Source organism: Stenella coeruleoalba (genome assembly GCF_951394435.1).
Source record: "Stenella coeruleoalba genome assembly, chromosome: 3".
Taxonomy (NCBI): Eukaryota; Metazoa; Chordata; class Mammalia; order Artiodactyla; family Delphinidae; genus Stenella; species Stenella coeruleoalba.
Genome location: NC_137148.1, coordinates 27,887,920 through 27,912,489, shown reverse-complemented (window position 1 = coordinate 27,912,489; position 24,570 = coordinate 27,887,920). Strand labels below are relative to the sequence as shown.

The window sequence follows — 24,570 nt, the reverse complement described above, 5'->3', positions numbered from 1 at the left end:
AAATTTTAATAATAAAAACGAATCACTTTAGGAGGTTTAGAATATACAAGAAAATAAGAAAGAGGAAGAATATCATTAGAATGGTACAATTAATGTCTTGGTGAATGCCTCTCTGTTCACTGAGGCTCTGACTTAGTTTGTCTCTGATTTATCATCATCTGTTCCAAGAAAAGGACTGAGACCCACTCCTTCATACAGATTAAAAAACTTACTAACTTCCAAAAAACTTACTAACTTCCAAAAAACTTACTAACTTCCAAAGTTATTTTAATTATTTTTCAGGAAACAGATTCCTTATTTACCTTAAGCCAAAGGAATAAAGATCTAATTATGGATTTTAGGCATCAATTAGTCAACATTCATCCCTGAACAGTTATATGTTGAACACCTACCATGTGTTGGGTTGTATTCCAAGCAACGGAGATATAGGGTTGAACAAAATAGCTAAAAACTCCTTCCATCATGGGACTGAAGTCTAGCATGGAGAGTGACATGAGACAAGATTAAAGTGGTAAATATACATGCCTATGTATAGTATGTAATAAGTGCTTTGAAGAAAAATAAAGGAGGTGGGGCAGGTAGGGAGTGCTAGGGTGGGGGCTGTCTACGTTTTTGTTTGCATGGTCAGGGAAGGACTTTCTAGAAGATGATGTCATAAGCACACATATGTCTGGGGGAGGGAGATGAAGGCACAGCAAGGACCATGAAATAACATTATCTCAGTCATCCTGCCTGGGTCTGATTCACAGCTGACTGCTTAGACCCCTGAATTGTTTTGAATGTATATTTCAGACAGGTTTGAGAAACACTTTACATTGCTGCACAACCCCAGAAAAGCTGTGGACGTATGTCAATGAAAGCTGGACTTATTCAGAGTTCCTAATATGTCCTGGGAGAAGCTGTTGAACTGTCACAGACAGTTGAAAACTTCTCCTTCTCCCAAACAATGTACAAGTTACAAATTAAAACAAAACAGTGAGAAGGGATCCAGCGATGTGCCCACAATTTCCCAGTGGGCTGCAGGAAGGTTAAAACTTGATCTGAATGGGCTCTCTTGCTCCCCACAGATTTCACATTTTCCTATACTCAGTTCATAATTGGAAACAACCAGGACCCAGCGCATAAGGGCCATTTCCTCCTTAAGGCCCTTGAGGTTTAACAGATTGTTCTGGGAAGATCTTTTTGGAGCCTTTGGAATGAAGACATGTTTAAAACCATGAGCTCATGCTTTCCATAGATGAGACTTTGTCAGATGGACTGTCACATTATAAAAAGAGCAACCACCCACCATCTCCAGGCATGGGTTTATTTGAAAGAAACCTATTACTAAAGCATAATTGTGACTTGCAGAAAATCATAATTTATCGTGCACAAAATAAATGATTGTGATTATTAAACTGAGACTAATAGACGGTTATATATATGTATTACTTGCAGCTTCATATATAGTTTTGTTTGCTTTTCACTATACCCATGAGAAGAAGGCAGGGCAGGTATTATAATTTTCATTTTTCATTTGCAAAACTTGAGATCCGAGAGATTCCATGACTGCATAAGGTCACATACCAGGGGTACGACTGCATCTCCTAATTGCTAGACCAGCATCCTTTAAGTCCTTTCTTTTCACCCCTTGCATTCCACCTCAGAGTCCCAAATCATGTTAAGATTTCTAGAAGGACAACTAAATATCTCAATGCTGTTTTCTAAGTTTTCTTCCTAGTAGAAATTGTGTTTTCAACCTTAACAACCTTGGCATTTTCATTGTGCTGGTTTGGCAAAAACTTGGAGGGCTGAGATGAACTCACATCACTGTAATTGATTTAAGGTGAATACAATGACCTCATTTTAAGTTCTTTCAAACACTTTAGTCTGGACCAAGTAACTAAAATTTCCAGGGAGCAAAGTTAGCCCTTTCCATCAATCCCAGGGTTAGGTACTATTTTCCATCGAAGTTTAGGTAATCTTCCTTTATTTGGAACTGGCAAGCCAATTCCAGCTGGCAGCCTGTCCTTTTGCACTTGATGTACGTAATACAAACAAATGTTGTATTTGTTTCCTGTTTGCTGCTTTAGCAAATTATCACAGGCTGTGTGGTCTAAAGCAACATAGATTCCTTACCTTACAGTTCTGGAGGTCAGTAGTTTGAAATGTGTCTCGGTGAGCCAAAAGCAAGGCTTCACCAGGGCTGCATTCCTTCTGGAGACTTGAGGGTAAACTAGTCGCTTGCTTTTTCCAGCTTCTACAAGTCACTTGCATTCGTGGTTTATGGTTCCATTTCTCTATCATCAAAGCCAGCAATACTGGGCCGAGTCTTTTTCACACTGCCATCTCTCTAGTTCTACCTCCCTCTTCCACTTAAAAATAATCCTTTGGATTACATGAGGTCCACCTGGATAATCCAGGCTAATTTTCCACACTCAAGGTCAGTTGATTGGCAACCTTAATTCCATCTGCAATCTTAATTCCCCTTTTCTATGTAATCAACATATTCACAGTTTCTGGGAATTAGGACGTGGTCGTCTTCAGTAGGGGGCATTATTTTGCCTACCACACATATATTGTTTTGTTTTCTAGTTGTCTCCTTTTAACAATGTGCATTTTATTGTATAACAACTTGGGTAGTTTCTTATCGCGCTACTAAATGTTCCTGAACATGGTAATATGTGGGATTCTATTTTCCCATGAGGAATATTTAAACCAAATAAATTATAGCTAAAACCCACAATATGCTATAAAGGGAAAAGCACAAACATTAAAACCCTTTTAAATTAGTTGGAATAATAATATTAAACCATAAACCCTATAAAACAAATGTGAATGTATTCTGTCCAATAACTGCATCTTGCATTTTCAATTGTACCGAAAATTATAAAGCAGGCAAAGTACAATTCTCCTGCATCATTTACAAAGGATAGAAAGCTAATATCTTGGCAAGTCAGACACTCAGAAAATACTTAGGTAATAAGAATTTCCCTTTCTTATGATTTAGAAGGACTTTTGAAATAGTGATTTAGATCACCCAAAGCCTCCAAAAGCTTAGTGGTATTATTATTTCCCTGGGGTTAGCAGTTGTCTTCAAAATCACCCCTCCGACTTTAGAGATTTGCTTTTCAGAAATTATCCACACTTCTCCCTCGTGCGCTGTGCAGTAAACAAGTGAAACTGAGAAAGGAAGTGGAAGTGGGAGAGTCCTGGACCACCATTGATGGGCAGGACAACCCACTCCGAGGACAACATGGGGACCACCTGTATGTCTCCTTACACACAGAGCTCTTGTATATTGACTAGCGCAGGTGTGAATGGTCTCTTCCCCAGGACATTTTCTCACAGCTATGAAACATTTTTAAACAAAATTCCTTCCTGATATAACCCTGTTGGTTTATCGACTGATTAAGAACATCTCTAACCCTGTATTATTATTGCCTTTTAGTGAGTTTATTTCATGTAATTTCCAACTTCCTATTTCCTAGATTTGAGAGCAGTGCATGTTTTGCTCTTTCTTTCTTGCCTTCTTTCCATCCTTCCCACTCTTCCCTTTACCTCTTTTTCTGTAATTCCTTTTTTCTTTTCTGTTGTATTTGTCTTTTCCCTCTTCTCTCTGTCTTCCTCCCCCTGTACATTCTCCAAGCCCACTCCCTCTTCCCTGTTCTCAGCTGCTTCACCTGTGGACCTGTAATTAACAATGTAATTGGACAAACTGGTGACTGATATCAGGAACAGAATGTATTTTAAAAGCACTTTAAAATCATGCTTCCTAATTAAATATCCCCTAACATCATACTCTGTGTATAGCACTCAGTATCCTTAAAAGTCTTTCCCTAGCTAAAATGTGTGTTACCATTCAAACCATTGCATTTACAGAGTATAATAAAACATTTTATACATACTCTTTGGTTTTTAAAATATCATGTGCCAATATGGAGATTAGAAAAATTCAGAAAGGCACAAAGAGGAAAACAAAAATTATGTGTAATCAAATCGCACAAAGAAAAGCACTCGCAAATGTTTTGAAGATCACTTTATTTTACCATAAAAGAAATATATATCCAATGTGGCAAATTCAGGGTTTTCAGCAAAAATACAAAAGAGAAAATAACCATTATCTAACCAGTCAGGAGTGACTATGATTGACATTAGAAGATATATTTCTTTCCTATATCTTCTCTATATTTCTACATAGTTGAAAGCATGCTTAATGTACAATTTTGTATTCTTTCATTTAATGTCATATAATGAACATTTTTCGATATCATTAAAAACCTAACACATTTTTTACTTGCTACATAATGTCCCCTTATATAGATGCTATACAATTTATTTCCCAGCTCTCTGTTGCTGGTCATTTAGGTTGTGTCCTGTTATTCATCATTATAAATAAAGCAGTGATGGATATCTTTGTGCACCAACTGTTTTCCTTATTTGAACCAGTTATTTAGGAAATAATTTTACAAGTGGAGTTTGGGGTCAAAAATGTGCATTTCCGAGGCTCTCAATCCATATTGTCCCAAATGTCAGAGGTTGTCCTCCCTCTCTTCCTCTGAAGTGTGAGAGTGTCTGTCTGACTGTGATAGGAGGGGTCATATTGACAGAAGAATTGCCCAATTTTATGATGGAAAAAAATTCTAATTTCTCTTCCCAGATGTCTATTAGGATTCACCTTCCATCAATTTTAACACAGTTGTTTTATTTATTTATCTATCTATCTATCTATCTATTTATTTATTTATTTAGTGGTACACGGGCCTCTCACTGTTGTGGCCTCTCCCGCTGCAGAGCACGGGCTCCGGACGCACAGGCTCAGAGGCCATGGCTCCCGGGCCCAGCCGCTCCGTGGCATGTGGGATCTTCCTGGACCGGGGCACAAACCCGTGTCCCCTGCATCGGCAGGCGGACTCTCAACCACTGCGCCACCAGGGAAGCCCTGTTTGTAATTTTTAAAAGGATACTTTTTATTTTAGAGCAGTTTTAGATTTATAGATAAGTTGCCAAGATAGTACCTGTAGTTCTTGTATACCTGGCCCCCAGTTTCCCATATTGTTAACATCTGACCATATTATGGCGCATCTGTCATAATTAAGGAACCAGCATTGGTACATTACTGTTAACTAAACTACACACTTTATGTAGGGCTCGCTAGTTTTTCCTAACATCAGTCTTCTGTTCCAAGGTCCCATTTGGGACCCCACACTACATTTTAGTCATCATATCTCCTTAGCCTCCTCTGGGCTCTGACAGTTTCCTAGGCTTAACCTGGTTTTGATGACCTTGACGATTTGAGGGGTATTCTGTAGAATATCCCTAAAGTTGGGTTTGTCTAATGTTTTTCTCATGGTTAGACTGGAGTTACGGATTTTGGGGAAGACCACAACAGAGAGAAAGTGCCCTTCTCGTGACCTCATATCAAGGGCGTATGCTGTCAGTGTAACTTATCACTGATGATGCTATCCCTGATTGCCTGGCTGGAGTAGCATTGGCTGTGATTCTCCATTGGAAAGTTACTTTTTTTTCTTCCCTTTCAGTATGCCACTATATGAAACCAAGTCACCAAACACAAGCTACACTAAAGGCAGGGTTAGGGTAGGGGGAGTTAAGTGCCACTTCCTGGAATGAAGAATATTCACCCACACTTCCTATAATTCTTCTTTACAGGGGAAGAAGTTTGTATTTTTAATTTTATAAAATAAGCATGTCACATAGAGATAGCCACTGGTAAATTTTTCAGAATAATTGTTTTGTGTATAAGAGAAATATATATCAAATGTATATATGTATATGTGTGTTTTATATATAAACATATACATACATACAACACATACATATATACATATATATTATATATATCAAATGTAGCAAATTTAAGAATTATAGAAAAAGTATAAAAGAGAGAATAACCCTTTTCTTGGTGTCAATGCTGTGATCAGAAATTCTTGATTATACTGTTGTGCTTTGCTTAATAATTACTGTTCATTAGTAATTTGGGAGGTCATGAATTAAGTGTCAGACAGGTTGACATTTCCATAAGGCCAGTTCATCTCCAAGAACATCACTCTCATCAAGGTTAAGGTCACTGCAAAGGTCACAAGTGGTGGATAAACTTCAGCTGTCATTCAGGTACCTCAGAAAGTTCTGTAGAACTCACCACATGCTTTCCAGAATTGCATAAATTGTGCTGTATAGATTTTGACAAGAATTCTATGTTATTTTAGTGTATAATTATTGGTAGGGATTTTTTAATATTTTATGCCAGTTATCATTTCTATGTTATGAATTATTTTGGGTATAAACAAATTTAAATGGTGAATTAAAACAAAAGTAGACTTATTTTTCTGAGTTTAAAAAAAGGATGAATTTCATGTTTTAATCTCTTTGATGTTGGTGTGAAGGTTTAACTCATTGTTTATTTAAATCTGTTAAAATTATATCTTATCGGGGACTTCCCTGGTGGCGCAGTGGTTAAGAATCTGTCTGCCAATGCAGGGGACACAGGTTTGAGCCCTGGTCCGGGAAGATCCCTCATGCCGTGGAGCAACTAAACCCATGCACCACAACTACTAACCCTGTGCTCTGGAGCCCATGAGCCTCAACTACTGAGCCTGTGTGCCACAACTACTGAAGCCCACGTGTCTAGAGACTGGGCTCCACAACAAGAGAAGCCACTGCAATGAGAAGGCTGCACACTGCAATGAAGAGTAGCCCCCCGCTTGCTGCAACTAAAGAAAGGCCACGCATAGCAACAAAGACCCAGTGCAGCCAAAAATAAATAAGATAAATAAATTTTTAAAAAGTATATCTTATTAATCTAATCATTTTTAATGTTCCTGGAACCATCAAAAAGTTGTCAAAGATGACAAATGGCACAGTAGGTTTCCTCTCCTTCCTAATAATAACAGAGAATAAGAGAGGAGCTTTCTTAGGACATGAGATTTAGACAGAATTCTAGAGGATGGAAAGTGGGACAAGTAATAACCAATGTTTCATGGCCAAGTGAGCCCGACCCCAGAGTGTGCATACTGGTGGGATGTAGACAAGAAGGAAGTTGATTTGACCCAGGAACCACAGAGCATTTTGGGACTTAGAAGTGCTGGATATGATGGAGGGAAGGCAGGGAGAATGAAGGCATGGGGCTGAAAACAAAATGGTTGTCTGCTTCTAGTACTTCAGGCAGAATTACTACAGGCAGGTGTCTATCCCTTAAACTATAGACTAGAGTTTTCTTCTCTGCAGGAATTAAATGGTCCACAAAAAAAGACTGTTACATTCTGGCATTTAGGAAATCCTCCAGCCATAAATATTAGGTACCTACCAGATTCCCACTTGAACAGTCAAAAGTCCTTCATACGTACACAGAGCACTTCACCAGCTTTTCAGCACTCCCTCATATATATGGATGGATGTCAAGACATTTTAGGAAAACTTCAACAAGAAAGAAGTAGAGCAAGGTAAATAAACAGGAAAAATTAACTTTGAAGATAATGCAGGAAACAGAAAGGAATGCATCAGACAAATAGGCAAACCTCAAAAACCTGTAAATAGTGTCCTTGGGAGTATTCTAGAGTAGATTTTGTCCATAAAACAAGAAGAGGATACTGTGAAAAAGGAACAGCTAGAGGCCAAGAATGATATCTCTGAAAAAAACGATTTATGAAATTTATAGGAAATCAACAGAAATGTTGGAAGATAAAGCCAAGAGACTCTCCAAAAAGTAGATAAAGAAGACTAAGATTTGGAAAAGATGAGAGAAAAAGTTAAGGAAAATGGAGGAGCAGTCCAGAAGATGCAACATCCAAGAGTACTTTTTCATCACTGAAGAGCTGAAAAATGCAGTATCCAGAGTGAGATGGTCTATTGAGTGTCCAAAACAATGGATGAAAGAAGACTCACTCAAAGGCACATAATTTTGAAATTTGGCAAAGAGCATGGGTAAAGAGATGACCCTAAACCTTTTGGGGAGAGAGGGAGTGGCCACCCAGAAAGGACTGATATTCAGAAAAACTTCTCAGTTTTGAAAATGGGTGCTGGAACAAACAGACATACAGATGTGAGAGCCATAAATCAGTAGCTCTAACCTGGAGGTGCCATGGAGGGAAGTCCCTGGATAGGATAGCCCAGGGCTGGCCTGTGAGCCGCTAGGCAGGAGCAGGGAGACCGCGAGCTCCAGGGATGTCTCCAAGAAAAAGAGGGACTCCATAGAACAGTGCTGGTATGTTGAGGATGTAAAAAGAATGGATTGTAACAACAGGGAAGACAACGCAATAAGAAAAGAAAGATAAGCAGAAATTCCAAGAAAAACAAAATGCTATACAAGAAAGGAAATACTAGTACCCTGTATGGCTTAGAGACCAATCTATTAGAGTAGATACTGGCCAGTAAGTTGTGTCAGTATCTACTGGCTGAGTTTCAGGTTTGCCTTTGCATTGTTTCAGAAATGTAAATGCAGTCACCTATATTGGTTTGACGAAAGTAATGATTCTGGGAAAATGGCAGAGTCATTGTGTAACGATGCCAATCCTCATCTATTATAGCAGGGACAGTATTTCAGATAATGTCTAAAACTGATTTTTTTTTTTAAAAAAACAGCATGTTATTGAGAAAATATAGAGATAACTTGCAGAAGAATAAGGTAAAAAAGTCAAGAGTCATTACCTCTGGGGATTGGGAGAGGTAGAACAAAATATTATTGTTTTTCATAACAGGCTTTTAAGAAATAGTCCACTTTTTAAGCTATGTGCTTGAGGTACATATGAGCAGAAGAGGCTTAGGAAGCCAATCAGTGTATAAAAGGCAATGATGGGTCAGAGAAAAGAAACTAGAATCATTTATCAACATTCTGGCTAAATAATGATTTTTCTTTTGTATGTAAAGCAGCTGTTTTTTAAGGGAGGGGAAATAGCTTTAGCAGTGACATAAATAATGTAGGAAACTTTCTAGAGGGATCTCTGAACAGATGTCTGGTTACTGAATAGCCCAAGAGCATAATAATATAAACAAGTTGAAGGCATGAATCTAACTCTGAGGAGGGGATTTTATGACACGTCAGCTACCTAGTGGGGTAGGAGACTATCAATATATTGTAAGCTCTGAATTTAAGAAACTTTGGCAAAATTATGTTTCAGTGGATTTTAATTTAAAAGTCCAACCTAAAACTCTTGATCCAAGGGTGTGTCTAACATATACCAATAAAATTATACGTTCCAGAGGTTTAAAAAAAATAATTTATTATAAAACAACCAAACTGCATTGTATTAACTTGATTAGTTCTAGATTACTAACAAAGAAGGAAAGAAACAATGAATAGCTCTAGACAATATGGGAAATTGGAACATGGAATGAAATTAGGATTATGTTGTGGAATGATTACTAATTCTTAGGTGAGGTAATGGAACTGTGGTTATATAGGAGAATGCCCGCATCTTAGGACAGGCTTGATAAAGTACTTAAGGCTGAATTGCCACAGTGTCTGCAAGTTACCTTCAAATAGTGCAGCATATATATTTCAGAAGTGGCAGGATATTAATATTTTTTAATCCAAGTGGGGACATATGGATGTTGATTATACCGTTCTTTGAGGGGTTTTGTACTTCTGAAATTTTTCTAAATAAAAAGTTGGGAAAAGAAAAAAAAATCACATGTACTCTTAGTCCAACTTTCTCCCTGCAATAACATCCAGACACTGCCAGCCCATTTTGCAGAGAGATTGGAACTGTTTGCAGAGGGCTAGTTTTGGTGTGGTCTGTTCATATCCCAAGCAGCACTGCCATGAACTGTTTACCGACCATCTCCACTTGGATGCTGAAAGAATGGTCAGAATGGCAGGGAAATCGAACTCTAATGAAAAAGATGTCTGGTCAATTCAGGGTGTTGTTTAAGAAAAAAATCATTAAACTTCAGGGAGTACTGAGACATTCTGTCTTCAGTGTTGTCACTATGCATTTTCCCCAATTCTGAAGCCCATTTCCTGGACTCCATGTAACAACATGGAGAAAATAGATCATTTCGTTAAGCCCTAGTAAAAGAAGTAAGTCCTTATTAGACCAAATTTTTGCCTTACCAATTTCTTCCCTGAAGAATTTGATTATTGTGAAGGGAAAAAAAAATACTTTTCCCACTATTTCTTTTCTCCAAAGTTGATGGCATTGGAGTGCTAGGCTCTCAATGCCCAATTCCGGTGTCATTTTTAGAGAAATATTGACAAGCTGTAGTCAGGGAGATTAACCAGACTGCTAAAGGATTAGCACAATAAGAAACGAAAAATGATTGAAGGAAATGAAAATATTTAGGCTGAAAAGAGAAGTCTTAGTGGCACATGATAAATGTTATCCAATATACTTAAGTAGATACTATGTATAAAAGATATTAGACATATCTGGTATAGCTCCACAAGGCAGAGCTAAGACGATGAGTGGGAGTTACAGGCACACAGACTTTTAACACCATAAAGGGAAGAGGGTTCTAATAATTATTTTAGCAATAGCAGATGCCTTGAGAAGTCTCTCTCCTCGTTAGAAGAGTGTTTATGATGTGGATGAGTGGAGGTGAGGAAACAATTCCAGTATCTGCTGAAAAATTGACCCTCAAAGGGTCTTAGGATAAGATTCTCTAATTTTATAAGAAGCCACTATTTTTGAATGAATGCTACACGCCAGCCATTGTAATAGGTGCTTCCTCACCACAGTTCATTTATTCTTCTTAACAGCTTTAGCAAGTAGGCAATCCCCATTTCTCATATGAACAGCCGGAGACTCATCAATCAACTACTTGACCAAGGTCACACAGGAAGAAAGTATAGAACCAGGATAAGAACTCAGATCCAGATTTAGCAATAAAGTCCAAGCTCTCCCCACCATATTGGTGTTTTTGAATCTGCAGATTGTAGTCCATTACATGGATGTGAAATCAACTTAGTGTGTTAGAACCATAATTTAAATTGAATAACACAGAATGGAATATATCAGAATGCCTTCTACATAGCAGAAGAGGGAAGCATTCCCTCCTGAAAGGTTTTGGCTATATACTGGTCACAATGTGAAATGTATTTTTAACTGCGGGTCAAGGTGAACACCTTAACCTCATGGACCCTTCACCTTCTTGACTTCCCTTCCCTAGAATTCTTTGATTGAGTTCCCTTTGGTGACCTATTCCTATGGCCACTCACCAGGTGTATGACTTTCCTAAGGCTGCTGTAACAAATTACTACAAATGCAGTGGCTTAAAACAACACAGATTTATCCTCTTACAGTTATGAAGGTCATTCAGAGTGTCATGAGTGTCATTAGGGTCACATTTCTTCTGGAGGCTTCAGGACAATCTGTTTTCTCACCTTTTTCAGTTTTGAGAGGCTGCCTGTTTTCCTTGGCTTGTGGCCTCTTCCTTGTCTCATTACAGCCTCTTGTTTCTGTCATTACCTCTTCTACTACTCATTCTGATCCTCTTGCCTCCCTCTTAGAGGACTCTGCTGATTACACTGAGTCAACAATCTCCTCATCTCAAAATCCTTAACTTAATTACATCTGCAAAGTCCCCTTTACCGTGTAAAGCAACCTATGCACAGGTTCCAGGGATTAGGATTGGACATCTTTGGGGACCATATTCATGCTACCACACCAGGCTTGCCTTACAAACTCTGAATGCTTAAACTTTAATATTCCCCTTTCTGACCACAACCTCTTCTGCATTTGCCTCGTCTGTCATCTCCTTTGACTTGCTTTTCAGTGGCTCACGATCTCAGCTGAGGCTTCAACTGGGCTCTGTCAAAGGTTGGTGCCTTCTCCCATTCTTCAGAGCAGTTTCCCAGATGCCTTTCCTACTTGCCTCAAGTAGACGATTTTACCCTCTACTTAAAGAGATTCCTCATATGTATTGCTTCAGTGATTCTCTCCCTGTGCCACCTTTGAGGGAGGATACAGCATTTCTAGTCACACACACCAAAAAAGTATTAGAGAACAGTGTTTGTTTTACTGAAGGTTTCATAGGTAAAAAAGATAAAGGAGTTTACCTTGTACATTTCCTATGATACTCCAAGCAAAAATCCCCATTTTCTTTTTTTTTTTGCGGTACGCGGGCCTCTCACTGTTGTGGCCTCTCCGGTTGTGGAGCCCAGCCTCCACATCATATGTCTTCATCACCGTGGGAAGAAACAAATTGATTTGTTAACTTTTGGAATTTTCAAGTGAAAAAGGAATTTCTTTCCAGGACCGGTTGATGAGTTTTAGTGACAGTGTTCCACTGCACACCTCCAGGGGACGCCACTCACAGTTTTTTTCTATGTGAAGAGCACCCCCTTGAGTTGTGCAACACAGGGCCCTGAGTGCTGGCTTTGATAAAATCCCCCTATGTCTTTTACAATACCATTGTTTTTATTCTTTGGTCTGCCGTTTTCACCTGTGGTAAAACCTGAAGGCATGACAGCATAGGTTAGGTGACTCTTCAAGGTCTCTGGGCTTTGCAATTCTAGAACATTCTATTCACAAATTGCTTGTAAGACACTACCGGTTTCCCACTAGGAAAAATAAATTGGTACTAAAGATTCTTAAGCTTCTTCCCCCTCCTTCCTTAGCAGACAGCAGTAGAGGTTCAATGCCAAATGACTCATGCTAAGGTAGCTCAGTCCTTTGTCTCATCCCCACTGGTTAGGACTGGTAGGAAGCAGTATGAAGAGTCCGGCTTAATGGACCTTGAGAAATCCCCCTGCCTTAAATTTCTCCCATTGGCCAGTCCCTAACACTCGAAACGAACTAGAAGACATTATTTTTTTTTTTATATCAAGTAATGCTTCCTGTAAAGAATTAAGGATAGGTTTAAAACAAATGTATTAGTGTTAGAAATCAGAGTAAGGTTACCCTTGGGGATGATATTGACTTGGAAGAGAAACAGGAAGTTTCTTGGCTGCTGGGAATGTTCTGTTTCTGCGTTTAGGTGTGCCCTCTATGAAAGATTTATGGGACTTTACAATTATAACTTGCATATCTTTCTGTATGTTTATAATGCTTCACAATACAGCTTATTTAAAACAATTCTTAGAAGAGAGCCTCAGGAAGCATTCACAGATATTTATAACTTAGTTAAAACAAGGAGGTGAGTTTATTTCCAAAGGACAGTTAGCAGTGTGCTGGGATACTGGATACTGACAGGAGGAAGAGGAGATGACGGAGGTAAAAGGGCAAACTTGTCTGCTTTGAGCTTCTGCCTGCGGCTCATCCCGCTCTGGTTCTTCCAGGAACCTGTTCAAGCCCCCAGTGAATTGGATACCTTGCCCTCAAGTCCATTCTCATTCTCCTTCAGAGATATAAGAGGTGAGCTGTTTGTCGAGAAGACTGGAATGAAGAGTGGCTTCTTTGGTCCAGATGCAGAGCTGGCAGTGAAAGAAGGTGGCTCTCTTGGGCAGTTAGCTTCAGGGAGAGAGTGGAGCCAGTCCTTCCTTCCGGTGGAAAGAAAACCGGTGTATGCTCTAACCAGAGCATGACCTGGCTCTGTTAGATGAGAAGAGACCAGTGACCCATGGCCATTTGGGTACCAGGTGTACAAAGCTCTGTGTTTATATGTTGGGGAAGAGGGGAGGTGCGCCGCTCAGCTGGGAAATCTTCCCGCCTCACTCTCCCTGAACCAGCGATGTCCCTTCATCCCCCATTCTGTCCCTTCCCTTCTCCGTGACACACACGGGGTGCTGGGGCCAACAGCCCTGCTTGCATATGAGCAGATGTTCTGTTTCCCCTCCAGCTGGTCACCCAGTTCTCCTAAGTCTCCATCCAGCTTCTGAGGAATATTTAGGCTGTACAGGTGATTTCCAGGTACACACTGGCAAAGCTGGCCTTGTGCAGGAACGGAAATGGAAGGAAGCCTTTAAGAAAATGCTTGTTTGGTTTTCAGACACCCTCATTCATATTGCCCAGAAAACAGTTATTATGTTCTCAACTGGTGCCCCATCTGTTTCTTCTGCACCACCTGGGGCCAGAATTTGAGGCTGGAGAAAAACCAATATATCCTTCTTGTTGATGTTATTTTTTTCTTCAAGGACTTTAGTATTAGTTTGATGACAGTTGCACAAAGGGACCCCACACCAGCCGTCCCCGAGGAGTCCTTGCCTTCTATTGCGTTTCCATGGAACAAATGAGCTTCATTAGCAATAGGCGCACCATCTCTTTGTGTCCCTGGTCTCTGTCTCAGAGTAGAAATAGAACCCAGTCTCAGTCCTGCATAAGTCTGTTTCCAGCTAGTTTATTGTAGTCTGGACCTTGTCAGTGCTTCCTGTCCCAGAGGCTTTTCCTCAAAGAAAGAGGCTGAGGAAAAACAATGTCATGTCTCCTAAGAAATGCCAGCAAATTTGAAGTCAGATATAACCGCTTCTGGGGTTGGTAGTTAAAATAATACCACCCTGCATTTGTAAAGAGTTCGCATGGCAGTCGGCTAAGCTTCAGCTAATTTGCTTCTCCTAACAGCCCTATGAGGTGGTAGGCATCATCCACATTTTACAGGTTGGGTGACCCATTCAAGGTCACACAGCTCTTCGTATGACTTTCAGTAAAGTGTTCCTTTTTTTCTGTTCTCCCTGTTATCAAAGATACTTTAAGGTCAGTAATCAAAGTAGGAAGCCAATTGTGAGGTTTCTGTTTAGATCTGGTTGTATTAGTGGTACAGTGCAGCAACGTTTTGGAAAGACCCCCAAGTCAAAGCCTGTTCAACAGAGAGCGTCTCCCTTCACAGAGCCCCTGTTGCCTCCTGACCCCACTCACCCCATCTTCAGACTCGTCTGTGTAGCAGAGCATTCCCAGCTTGCTGACATGTGGTGAGGGACCTTGAACTTTGGGACCCGTTCATATTTTTCCTAACCTCAAATTTCCAGGTTTATTTTTGCAAACTTAATATTCATTGGACTGCTATATTGACTCCGGAGACCCTAAGACAATGAAAAGACATAAAATCTGAGATCTGGCAAGAGTCTAATAACAGATAAGACTATGGGCCACGCCCTTTTCTAGGAGCTTCACGTGTATTAACTCATTTAATCTTCACAGCATCCCTTGGTTATCCCCATTTTTCAGTTGAGAAGGCTGAACCTGAGCAAGTCATTTGTCCCAAATCACAGAGCTAATAAGTAGAGGAGCTGGGATGTGAACCTGGGTTAATTCCAGAGTCTGAGCTCTTGGTCACCTCAAGGTGAAGCTGCAAGGGGGGCGTCGAGGGCAAGCCCTCTTTTTCATCAATATAGAATTCACATCCTGAGAGCTAAGTCCATCCTAGGAGATCATTGGCAAAGCAATTTCTAAACATCTTAAATGGACACTAGGAAATTTTCCCAAAGAAGAAACAGAGTTGTCGGCTATACCGCTTCTAGACCTGACCTCCAAAAAGAGTTACTCATTGCCCAGCATTCTCCAACTTATGGCTGATTCCCGTATCTGTGAAATGAGAGTGCCCTCTTTAGACTCTTGGAAACTCAGGCTCAGATCAGGAAATTAGTATTATATTTCTTTGTTTCCTTGAGAGCAGAATGGCATTACACACTTCAAGTCAAACCGCTGCTCACTTACAGGTAAACGTTCCCAAAAGTTGTCAGTGAAATACGGATTATAAGTACCAGTTCCATAACAGGGCAACCGGGAAGCACTAATTTAAGATTCATGGATATCCAGCAATGAGTTATAGGGGTGGAGGGAATCCACGAACCTGAAAAATTGTATGCTACCTTTGGATATGTGTGTATATATACACTTTTTCCATTAGCGTCTCAAGGGATCATGACCCCAAAACATTTAATAACTATGACTATGAAGACATTTCACTAAATTATTTACGTGTAGCTCTTCTGCGAGATCACATGGCAGACGATGAAAGCACCAGTCTTACGAGTTTCAGGGCTCATCATAATCTATATAATTTTCACTTTACTAATTTTCTTTGCCTCGGTAAAGAATTGATTCAAATAAAACCTTTGTACTGCATGTATTTACAGACTGGATTTTTCCATCTGCCACATGGAGACTTTTTCATTGAGCCTGTCAAAAATCATCTGCTGGCTGAGGGAGTGTACCACCCACATGTCATGTACAGGAGGCAGAGGCCAGGCGTCCCAGAGATGAAGGAGCCAACCTGCGGATTAAAGGGTACTGTGACTTAATCTCCTCACTGGATGGAGGAATCTGTTCTGTTCTATTATTGTTTTTTTTTTTTTACAACGAGACCTGCTCTTCTTCAAATCTGTTATCTCTTCCCCATTCTGTGGCCAGAAAATATGTATCCTTGTACCCTTCACTTCTCTGTACTCAAGTCTCTGTATTCTTAACGGGAAAGGAAAAAGGTATCTCTTACATCCTTGCCACATTAGTTGATGATATTTATATGGTATTCATAATGGTAAATTTTTTTTTAAGCTTCTTCTGAATCCCTTGGAGGAAAATAGTTTAAATTACAAACGATGCTTTGCAGTATCAGCAATGTTATAATACATTAGCATGGAATATCACTAGACAGCTTTTCATATCTGCATATGGAAAGCAGATTTAAATATTTGATGATGCTGATAATGATGTGTGAAGAGAAACTGAGAAAATACCAACACGTTATCAAATGATGAATCCAGCTAAGGTTCTTTTGGCTGCGTTTTGTTTGTAGTCTGCTACAAAGTATGTTATCTGCCCCCGTGTCTTGGGAATGATCTGAACTGCTCCTCTCTGCCTTGTACTAAAGAGTTTCAGGTAGTTTTCAGAGCTAAACTGACCCAAGTTATTTCCTTGCGACGCCCATATTCTCTTTAATATGTAGGAGATAATAGTAATGCATAAAGGGCCACTGGAAATTGGGACTTTTAAAAAATATTATTTAGTTTCTCCTTTCTTCAGAAGAAAAAAAAATAGTGGACTAGGGAGACAGTTACCAAAAGGAATCCATAATATTATTTATGTGTCTCAAGGATTTAGAAACCGTGGACCTCAAAGGGAAAATAGATGAGGAAGGAATTAGGGATAGTAGATTCTGATAAGGGTTTCAGAGGACTCAGAACTTGAGCTTTGCCAAGTAGGAGAAAGAAAGGACAAGGGGAGGAGTAATTTCTCTGCAGACATCATCCAGACCCTAAGATAGATGGTAACTTTCCTGGGAGTTTCTTCTGTAATCTTAGCAGAGTATATGCAAGCAATAAGAAATTTTTGAGTCTCTATTTTCTGTATACAAAAATGGACAGCTGCTTAAATTCCTTAACTTTAATAAGCTATTGGAACTCTGACCTAAATTAGATAACTTACTATCTAAATCTCCTTCCAGAAAGCACCAAGAGAAGAGACACATCATCTGGTCGGTCCGATTGATTGATGTACCATTCCAGATAATTTAGTTTCAGTGTGAATTTTTAGGACTCTGTCACCAATCCGATCATCTGGAAGGATTGGAATAGTTGGACTAATTGCCCAATTCCTATTAATAATTGCCCAATTCTTATTAATCTTGGGTGATAGATGACACTTTGTATGTGTGATTTGATAGTTTTTAGATCACTAGGTAATTAATATGGCAGAGGGAGTTACTAGGACCGTGAGTGAATTTGGCTGGGTAATTGCTCCTGTAGGCATGGCTGCTCTGTGAAATGAGTTAGGCTGTTCCTCATCCACCCACTTGAACCCATTCTCTCCTTTATAACTCCCCTGTTGAGGTAGAGTTGAGTAATAATGTGTTGAGAATGGCATGCGTTTAGTCCTAAAGGCAGAAGAGATGAATAGGAAAAGAATGAGGTTTACAAATGTGATGCCCCCAGTAGGTCACACGCAATACCACAGTTATAGTGCTTGCAGTACCACTTCATCATTGTGCTTCTAGGCCAACCTTAAGACCTACCACTACTCCGAAACCTTCTCTGATTAATCCCACCTTGGAACAATCTTTGCATTGTGAATTTCTCCACACACATCTTCTAAAAGATATTCTCTTATACTTCTTTAAAACCCAGAATGTCAGAAGTGAACAGCTTTGTCAGAAGGACCTTTGAGAGTGCCTAATGTAGCCTCTTTCTCTCGCCAAAGAAGCAACTGTGGCTCAGAGGAGGGAGTGAATTTTCAAAAGCATCGAGGCAGCTGGTGTTCAGAATATAACCGAGCTCCTAAGTCAAGGTTCTATTACACCTCGGGCTTCATACTCTGTCGTGTTTATTCTTTAAGTCTTCCTTGAATATAAATCTTGTTTCATCAACTATCTGGAAAGCCGCATTAGAGTAGGAACTCCCTTCCCAAACAGTACGTAACATAGTGTTAGGTGCAAAGTGGAAAATCAGTAAATCATTGAATGAAATGAAGAGTGACTTGTAGCCACATAGATGAATCTAGAGTGCGCTGGCATCCAGTCCACATAACATAACAGAAAAAAGAAATGTGTGATTTCTAGATGTTAAGGAAGTGTCAGTTCTTTGTGACGATCTCCCTCCCTAAGACAATAATTGTGACTCAATACTAAAATGACAGCTAGAGATTGCAGAATAAGCTAATGTGCTTGTGATTATTCTTAAAGTACACTTGACATTTGGAATTTAAAAATCTTGGTATACTGAAATGTGCTTGGTCTCCCCGAAACAGATAATTGCACTGTTCTTGTACCATGTTACCCTGCAGAGGGGATGAAATTCACCAACACTAGGCATGTCATTAGCCCACGTTAAGGTACACCTCGTGCTTAGGGAAGTCAGTGCTACCAGATTGAATTACTGTGATTGTGTCGAGAAAGACCACCTTTCCTTGTATAAAACATTCCTTCTTCATAATGTTCAAAACAGGAACACCCTTGGTATTGAAAAAAAGATGTACTTTAAAAGTACTCTAGTACTTCAGGAGAGAAAGTATATCAATTACTTTCCCCTAAAATGTGTCCCTTCACTTATGTTTATTTCCCAAATAGAAAGGTACTCAGGAATGTCATAGTAAGTCCCTTTTCAATATGGCCCAATGTAATTAACTCCTTTTTTTTCCCCCAGAACTTTAATGTGATACTATTTTGTTATCGACTTGATCAATTTGAACTAGAATTTCTTAACCAGTTTTGTTTGCTGTTCTGAACCTTGTATTTGCCGAGCCCTGTCAAAGTTCTTGTTTACTCCAACTTTCTGGAATCCATGTTAAATCATGGGAAAATACAACTTGCCGGAATTAAATCTAGAGCACATTTCAAAACCTCATTTTATTGACATTGACAAGCTCCCTTCTCTTAGGGTTTTTGGTGGCAAAAACCTGGGACTTGAGTGGCTCTTAGATGGAAGTATCCGGGGGAAGTATGGTTTTTGGAACCTGGGGAAGGGGAGTCAGATAGGTCAGATGACAACAGTTGCAGGGTCATCTATGGCAGAAAGGGGTCCAGGTAGGTAAAATCAGGGTTTGGGATTTCGTGCATCAGGACACTAGGCTAGAAACACAGGGTCTGTTTCCTGGCATGCGTTTTTTTCTTTCTTTTTTTTTTTTTTAACATCTTTATTGGGGTATAATTGCTTTATAATGGTGTGTTAGTTTCTGCTTTATAACAAAGTGAATCAGCTATACATACACATGTATCCCCATATTTCCTCCCTCTTGCATCTCCCTCACACCCTCCCTATCCCACCCCTCTAGGTGGTCACAAAGCACCGAGTTGATCTCCCTGTGCTATGCGGCTGCTTCCCACTAGCTATCTGTTTTACATTTGGTAGTGTATATATGTCCGTGCCACTCTCTCATTTCGTCCCAGCTTCCGCTTCCCCTTCCCCGTGTCCTCAAGTCCATTCTCTGCGTCTGCGTCTTTATTCCTGTCCTGCCCCTAGGTTTGGCATGCGTTTCTGTGTTCAAAATTTATTCATTCATTCAACAAGCATCTGTTGGGTATCTTCTTTACGTCTTGTGCTCTCCTAAGTTCTGTGGGTACAGTTGTGAATAGGATATAAATCTTGGTCTGAAGAGTTGACAGCCTGGATATAGGATGTGGGTAAGTAGGGATCTGGTCCAGGTTTTTTTTTTTTTTTTTTGTACGCGGGCCTCTCACTGTTGTGGCCTCACCCGTTGCGGAGCACAGTCTCCGGACGCGCAGGCTCAGCGGCCATGACTCACGGGCCTAGCCGCTCCGTGGCATGTGGGATCTTCCCGGACCGGGGCACGAACCCGTGTCCCCTGCATAGGCAGGCGGACTCTCAACCACTGTGCCACGAGGGAAGCCCTGGTCCAGGTTTTATCTTTAAAATATGTGATAAGACCATGAAAAGAAATGAAATTTTAATACATGTATTGGGCTTTTTGTTACGCCACATTGTGTTTGTGCCAGGACATGTAGCTGTAATTCATTCATTTTCTCCGTTGTAGAGAGTCCATTATGTGACTCTTCCACTTGGACTAGTCTCCTGTGAGTGGATCTGAACTGCTTCCAGTTTGGGGCTATTATACATTATGCTGCACAGACCATCTTGTACATGTTTTTTAGAACACAGATTCACAGGGTTTTCTAGGGCGTATACCTAGTAGTGGAATGAAATCATTATCTCATAGGATATATACATCTATGACCTTACCAGATGATGCAAAATTGCTTTCCAAAGTTGTTCAAGAGCAGTGAATCTAATAGTTCCTATTGTTCCATATTCTGTCTAATACTTGATATTCTCATTATAAATTTTGCCAGTCTGGTGAATATGAAGTGATATCTCTTTATGCTCAGTGTTGAAGTTACACATATTCCATGGTGGAGTTGGGTCCCAAATCTATGGCTTGTGGCTATAGATTCTCCATGAACAGTTTTCTACCCTGTACCCAGAGTTGAAGCCCCGAGAGCCAAGTTTAGGTTTGCTTACTTGGTTCTTTGTTTTCTGGTTCACATTTTCACTTAGTGGATCCTAATCTGACTTTTCACCTATGTGAGTCCTAAACTTGCCTCTTTTCTCCAGAGCAGAAGTAGGGAGCAGCCGTTGCCCCAGATCAGCAGTGAGCCTCATGCATCAATCGGGGTTAGCCAGAGAAGCAGAACCAGTAGGAAGTAGATATTAAGAGGATTATTGCAAGAAATTGGTTTACATGATAGTGGAGGCTGGCTAGGCAAATCCAAACTCAGTGGGCAGGCTGTCAGGAAGGGCAGGCTGCAGCTTTCAGGCACAGGCTGAAGCAGGGTCCATGGGCAGAATTTCTTCATCTAGGAAGTCTCAGCTTTGCTTTTAAGGTCTTTTAACTGATTAAACCAGGACTACTAGATTATCAAGAATAATCTTAAAGTCAACCAATTATGGACTTCCATTACAGCTACAAAATGGCTTCACAGCTGCACCCAGGTTAATGTTTGGTTGAATAACTGGGACTGTAGCCTAGCCGACTTGACACATAAAAAAGATCATCACACTGCATCTTTTACTTTTCTCTCTGAGTTTCTCTGATTTCTTTGTATTTTGCTTTTTTTGATTTTTGACCTCTAAGGACTTACCCCCTTTCTTAATGCTGTAAGATTTGTTAGGGGCTTAATACTGGGAGAGTTTTTCAGAATATCTTGTCTACCCTATTGAAGTCCTGGGTGGATTTCTTACCTAAGTCATTTGGAAATCTTTGAGTTGCTTTTTAAGTGGCCTGCACAAATATTAAGTATTATAATAACATTAACAATCGCTCATTAGAATTAGCCTATCAGATCACTAATCTGACATCGTGTTGGGAAGGTATTGTGTACAGTTTTGTTCTGATTTCATGGAAATTGAGTGAGTTGAAGATCTAAGCAAGCACCATACTCCATGTTGAGTCTAAAATGCACTGTTAGTTTTCCTTGGCTAAGAGCAAACTTTCTTGGTACAACCTGCCTGAGACTTATCTTGAATTTCTTGATTACCTGATTTCCTCATGATTATAGCTGCTCTACAGTGATCCATGCTATTCCTTGCTATGAGGTAGTTAATATTTTAATTGTTGTTCTGTACTTTTAATTTTTTCTTTTAGTGAAGGGTCATGTTATTTTTAATTACCTGCTTTCAAGACTGGTAGGAGGATTGGCAAAGTGCTTCAAGCTTTTACTAGTGAGAGGAATGAGAAAACTTTTGGAGAGAATTTGGGGAAATACTTCATGTGTGAATGTATGGGAAGATAAAATGGTAACCCAGTGAGTTTTGTTTGCTTAGTAAAATCCAAGACCAAGACTACAGGAACTCAGAGCACCGACATCTCAGCACAGTTGCTTTGTGGCAATGAGATACTCATTTATCCAGTCAAAAACCTTTATCCATTAGCCAGACCTCACCACGGTAATTCCTTTCTTTGCATTTTCCCAGCACTTGACAATTTTCGACTCATTTCAGGTACATACATTCCCGCTCCCCAAACAGGAAACAGCTTCCCTAGGAAACATGACATCTGCTCATTTTACCTCCTACAGTGCTCTGTGCTGAGCATGTGCTGTCAGAGTGGCTGGGACTGCACCGAAGTTTGGGTAGAATCTGGAAAGGCAGAGAACACTGGGGAGTGCATGCTAGGCTGGGAAGGGGATTTAGATCAGTGTGAGCAAAGGATCAGTTTCAACTAAAAGATGATTCCCTTATAGGGCAGAAAGTTTTAAGTTTGAAGAGATGTTATGTGAGTTGTTAGCTATTAAACTCTACTTCACTTCCTACAACTCTGTAGGGAAACACGTGAGGTATCTTGATGAGCAGTGGCTCCTGGCTTTGCCCTTGGTCATCCTTGTGCTTCCGTGTGCCTTGGGTGGGGACGAGAGGAGGTTTATCCTGTTCTGACCAACCTCTGGCTTCCTCCTGCTGCCTGCAGAGACTGAGGCAGTGGTCTCATCGCTCCATCCCACTCTGGTCTTCTCACCACTGGAGCCATCAGTGGCCCTTACTGGACAGTGATACTGTCCCTAAAAAATGGATGACTCAGTCTCTAGCTTCAAAGATCTGTGTGGCAAACAAACTCCTGGGTTTTCTTCTTTTATTCGTGTCTTCAATCAACCCACATTACCAAGTCTTGTCATTTCTGCCACCTAAATAGTTTTCTAAATATGTCTGCCTTCAACATCATAACCTCTCACTTGAATTACTACAAAGTCTCCCTGCCCTTGATCTCGTCCATTATAAATTGGAGAAACATTTCTAATACATAAATCAGCTCATCTTTCTCCCATGCTGAAAGCTTTCCAGTGTACCCTCAGAATAAAGACCCAACTGTTTAGTAAGTTTTAGGATCTCCTTCTCTGTGTGACTTTTGCCTTTTTCTCCAGTTTCATCTCTTATCACTCCAAATATAGCCTTGCCATCCTGAACTAGTGTTTATTCCTCAAAGAAGCTGCCTCCAGCCCTTGCCCTTATGTTCCTTCTTCTGAAACATTTTCTCCCCAATGCTTTACTGACTCACTTCTGTTTTTCTCTAGGACTCACACATGACTTCCTTTAGAAAACCTTCTAGACTGGCCCTCCATCTGCATTAGGTGCCTCTCCTGTGACTATTAGCACCAGTTGCTTCCACTGCCCCAGGCTTTATCATATAATGAACATCTGTCAGTGTCGTTTGCTAGGCAATAAGATCAACAAGGATAAGAATCACATCTGCTCATTCACAGGTGTGTCCCCAAGATCTGGCAGAGTTTCTGGCCAGGGTAGGAACTTAAAAATGTTGAACTTCTAAGTATTGATTTTGTTTATCTTCTCAAAGAAACAGCTTTTAGTTTTATTGATCTTTGCTATTGTTTCCTTTATTTCTTTTTCATTTATTTCTGATCTGATCTTTATGATTTCCTTCCTTCTGCTAACTTTGGGGTTTTTTTGTTCTTCTTTCTCTAATTGCTTTAGGTGCAAGGTTAGGTTGTTTATTTGAGATGTTTCCTGTTTCTTAAGGTAGGATTGTATTGCTATAAAATTCCCTCTTAGAACTGCTTTTGCTGCATCCCATAAGTTTTGGGTCGTCGTGTCTCCATTGTCATTTGTTTCTAGGTATTTTTTGATTTCCTCTTTGATTTCTTCAGCGATCACTTGGTTATTAAGCAGTGTATTGTTTAGCCTCCATGTATTTGTATTTTTTTTTAACATCTTTATTGGGGTATAATTGCTTTACAATGGTGTGTTAGTTTCTGCTTTATAACAAAGTGAATCAGTCATACATAAACATATGTTCCCATATGTCTTCCCTCTTGCGTCTCCCTCCCTCCCACCCTCCCTATCCCACCCCTCCAGGCTGTCACAAAGCACCGAGCCAATATCCCTGTGCCATGCGGCTGCTTCCCACTAGCTATCTACCTTACTAAGTTTGTTAGTGTGTATATGCCCATGACTCTCTCTCGCCCTGTCACAGTTCACCCTTCCCCCTCCCCATAACCTCAAGTCCATTCTCTAGGAGGTCTGCGTCTTTATTCCTGCTTTACCCCTAGGTTCTTCATGACATTTTTTTTCTTAAATTCCATATATATGTGTTAGCATACGGTATTTGTCTTTTTCTTTCTGACTTACTTCACTCTGTATGACAGACTCTAGGTCTATCCACCTCATTACAAATAGCTCAATTTCGTTTCTTTTTATGGCTGAGTAATATTCCATTGTATATATGTGCCACATCTTCTTTATCCATTCATCCGATGATGGGCACTTAGGTTGTTTCCATCTCCGGGCTATTGTAAATAGAGCTG

At 40.0% G+C, this 24,570-nt stretch overlaps 1 protein-coding gene across 1 annotated transcript in view; it reads left to right on the top strand.

The window, feature by feature from the left end:
* The window catches only part of ADAMTS12 (ADAM metallopeptidase with thrombospondin type 1 motif 12), a 384,522-nt gene that overhangs the window by 119,332 nt on the left and 240,620 nt on the right, over window positions 1-24,570 (top strand). The window contains exon 3 of the mRNA XM_079918928.1: window positions 15,947-16,097. Coding sequence (XP_079775054.1) covers window positions 15,947-16,097 — 151 coding nt within the window. The remainder of the gene's footprint in view (window positions 1-15,946; window positions 16,098-24,570) is intronic.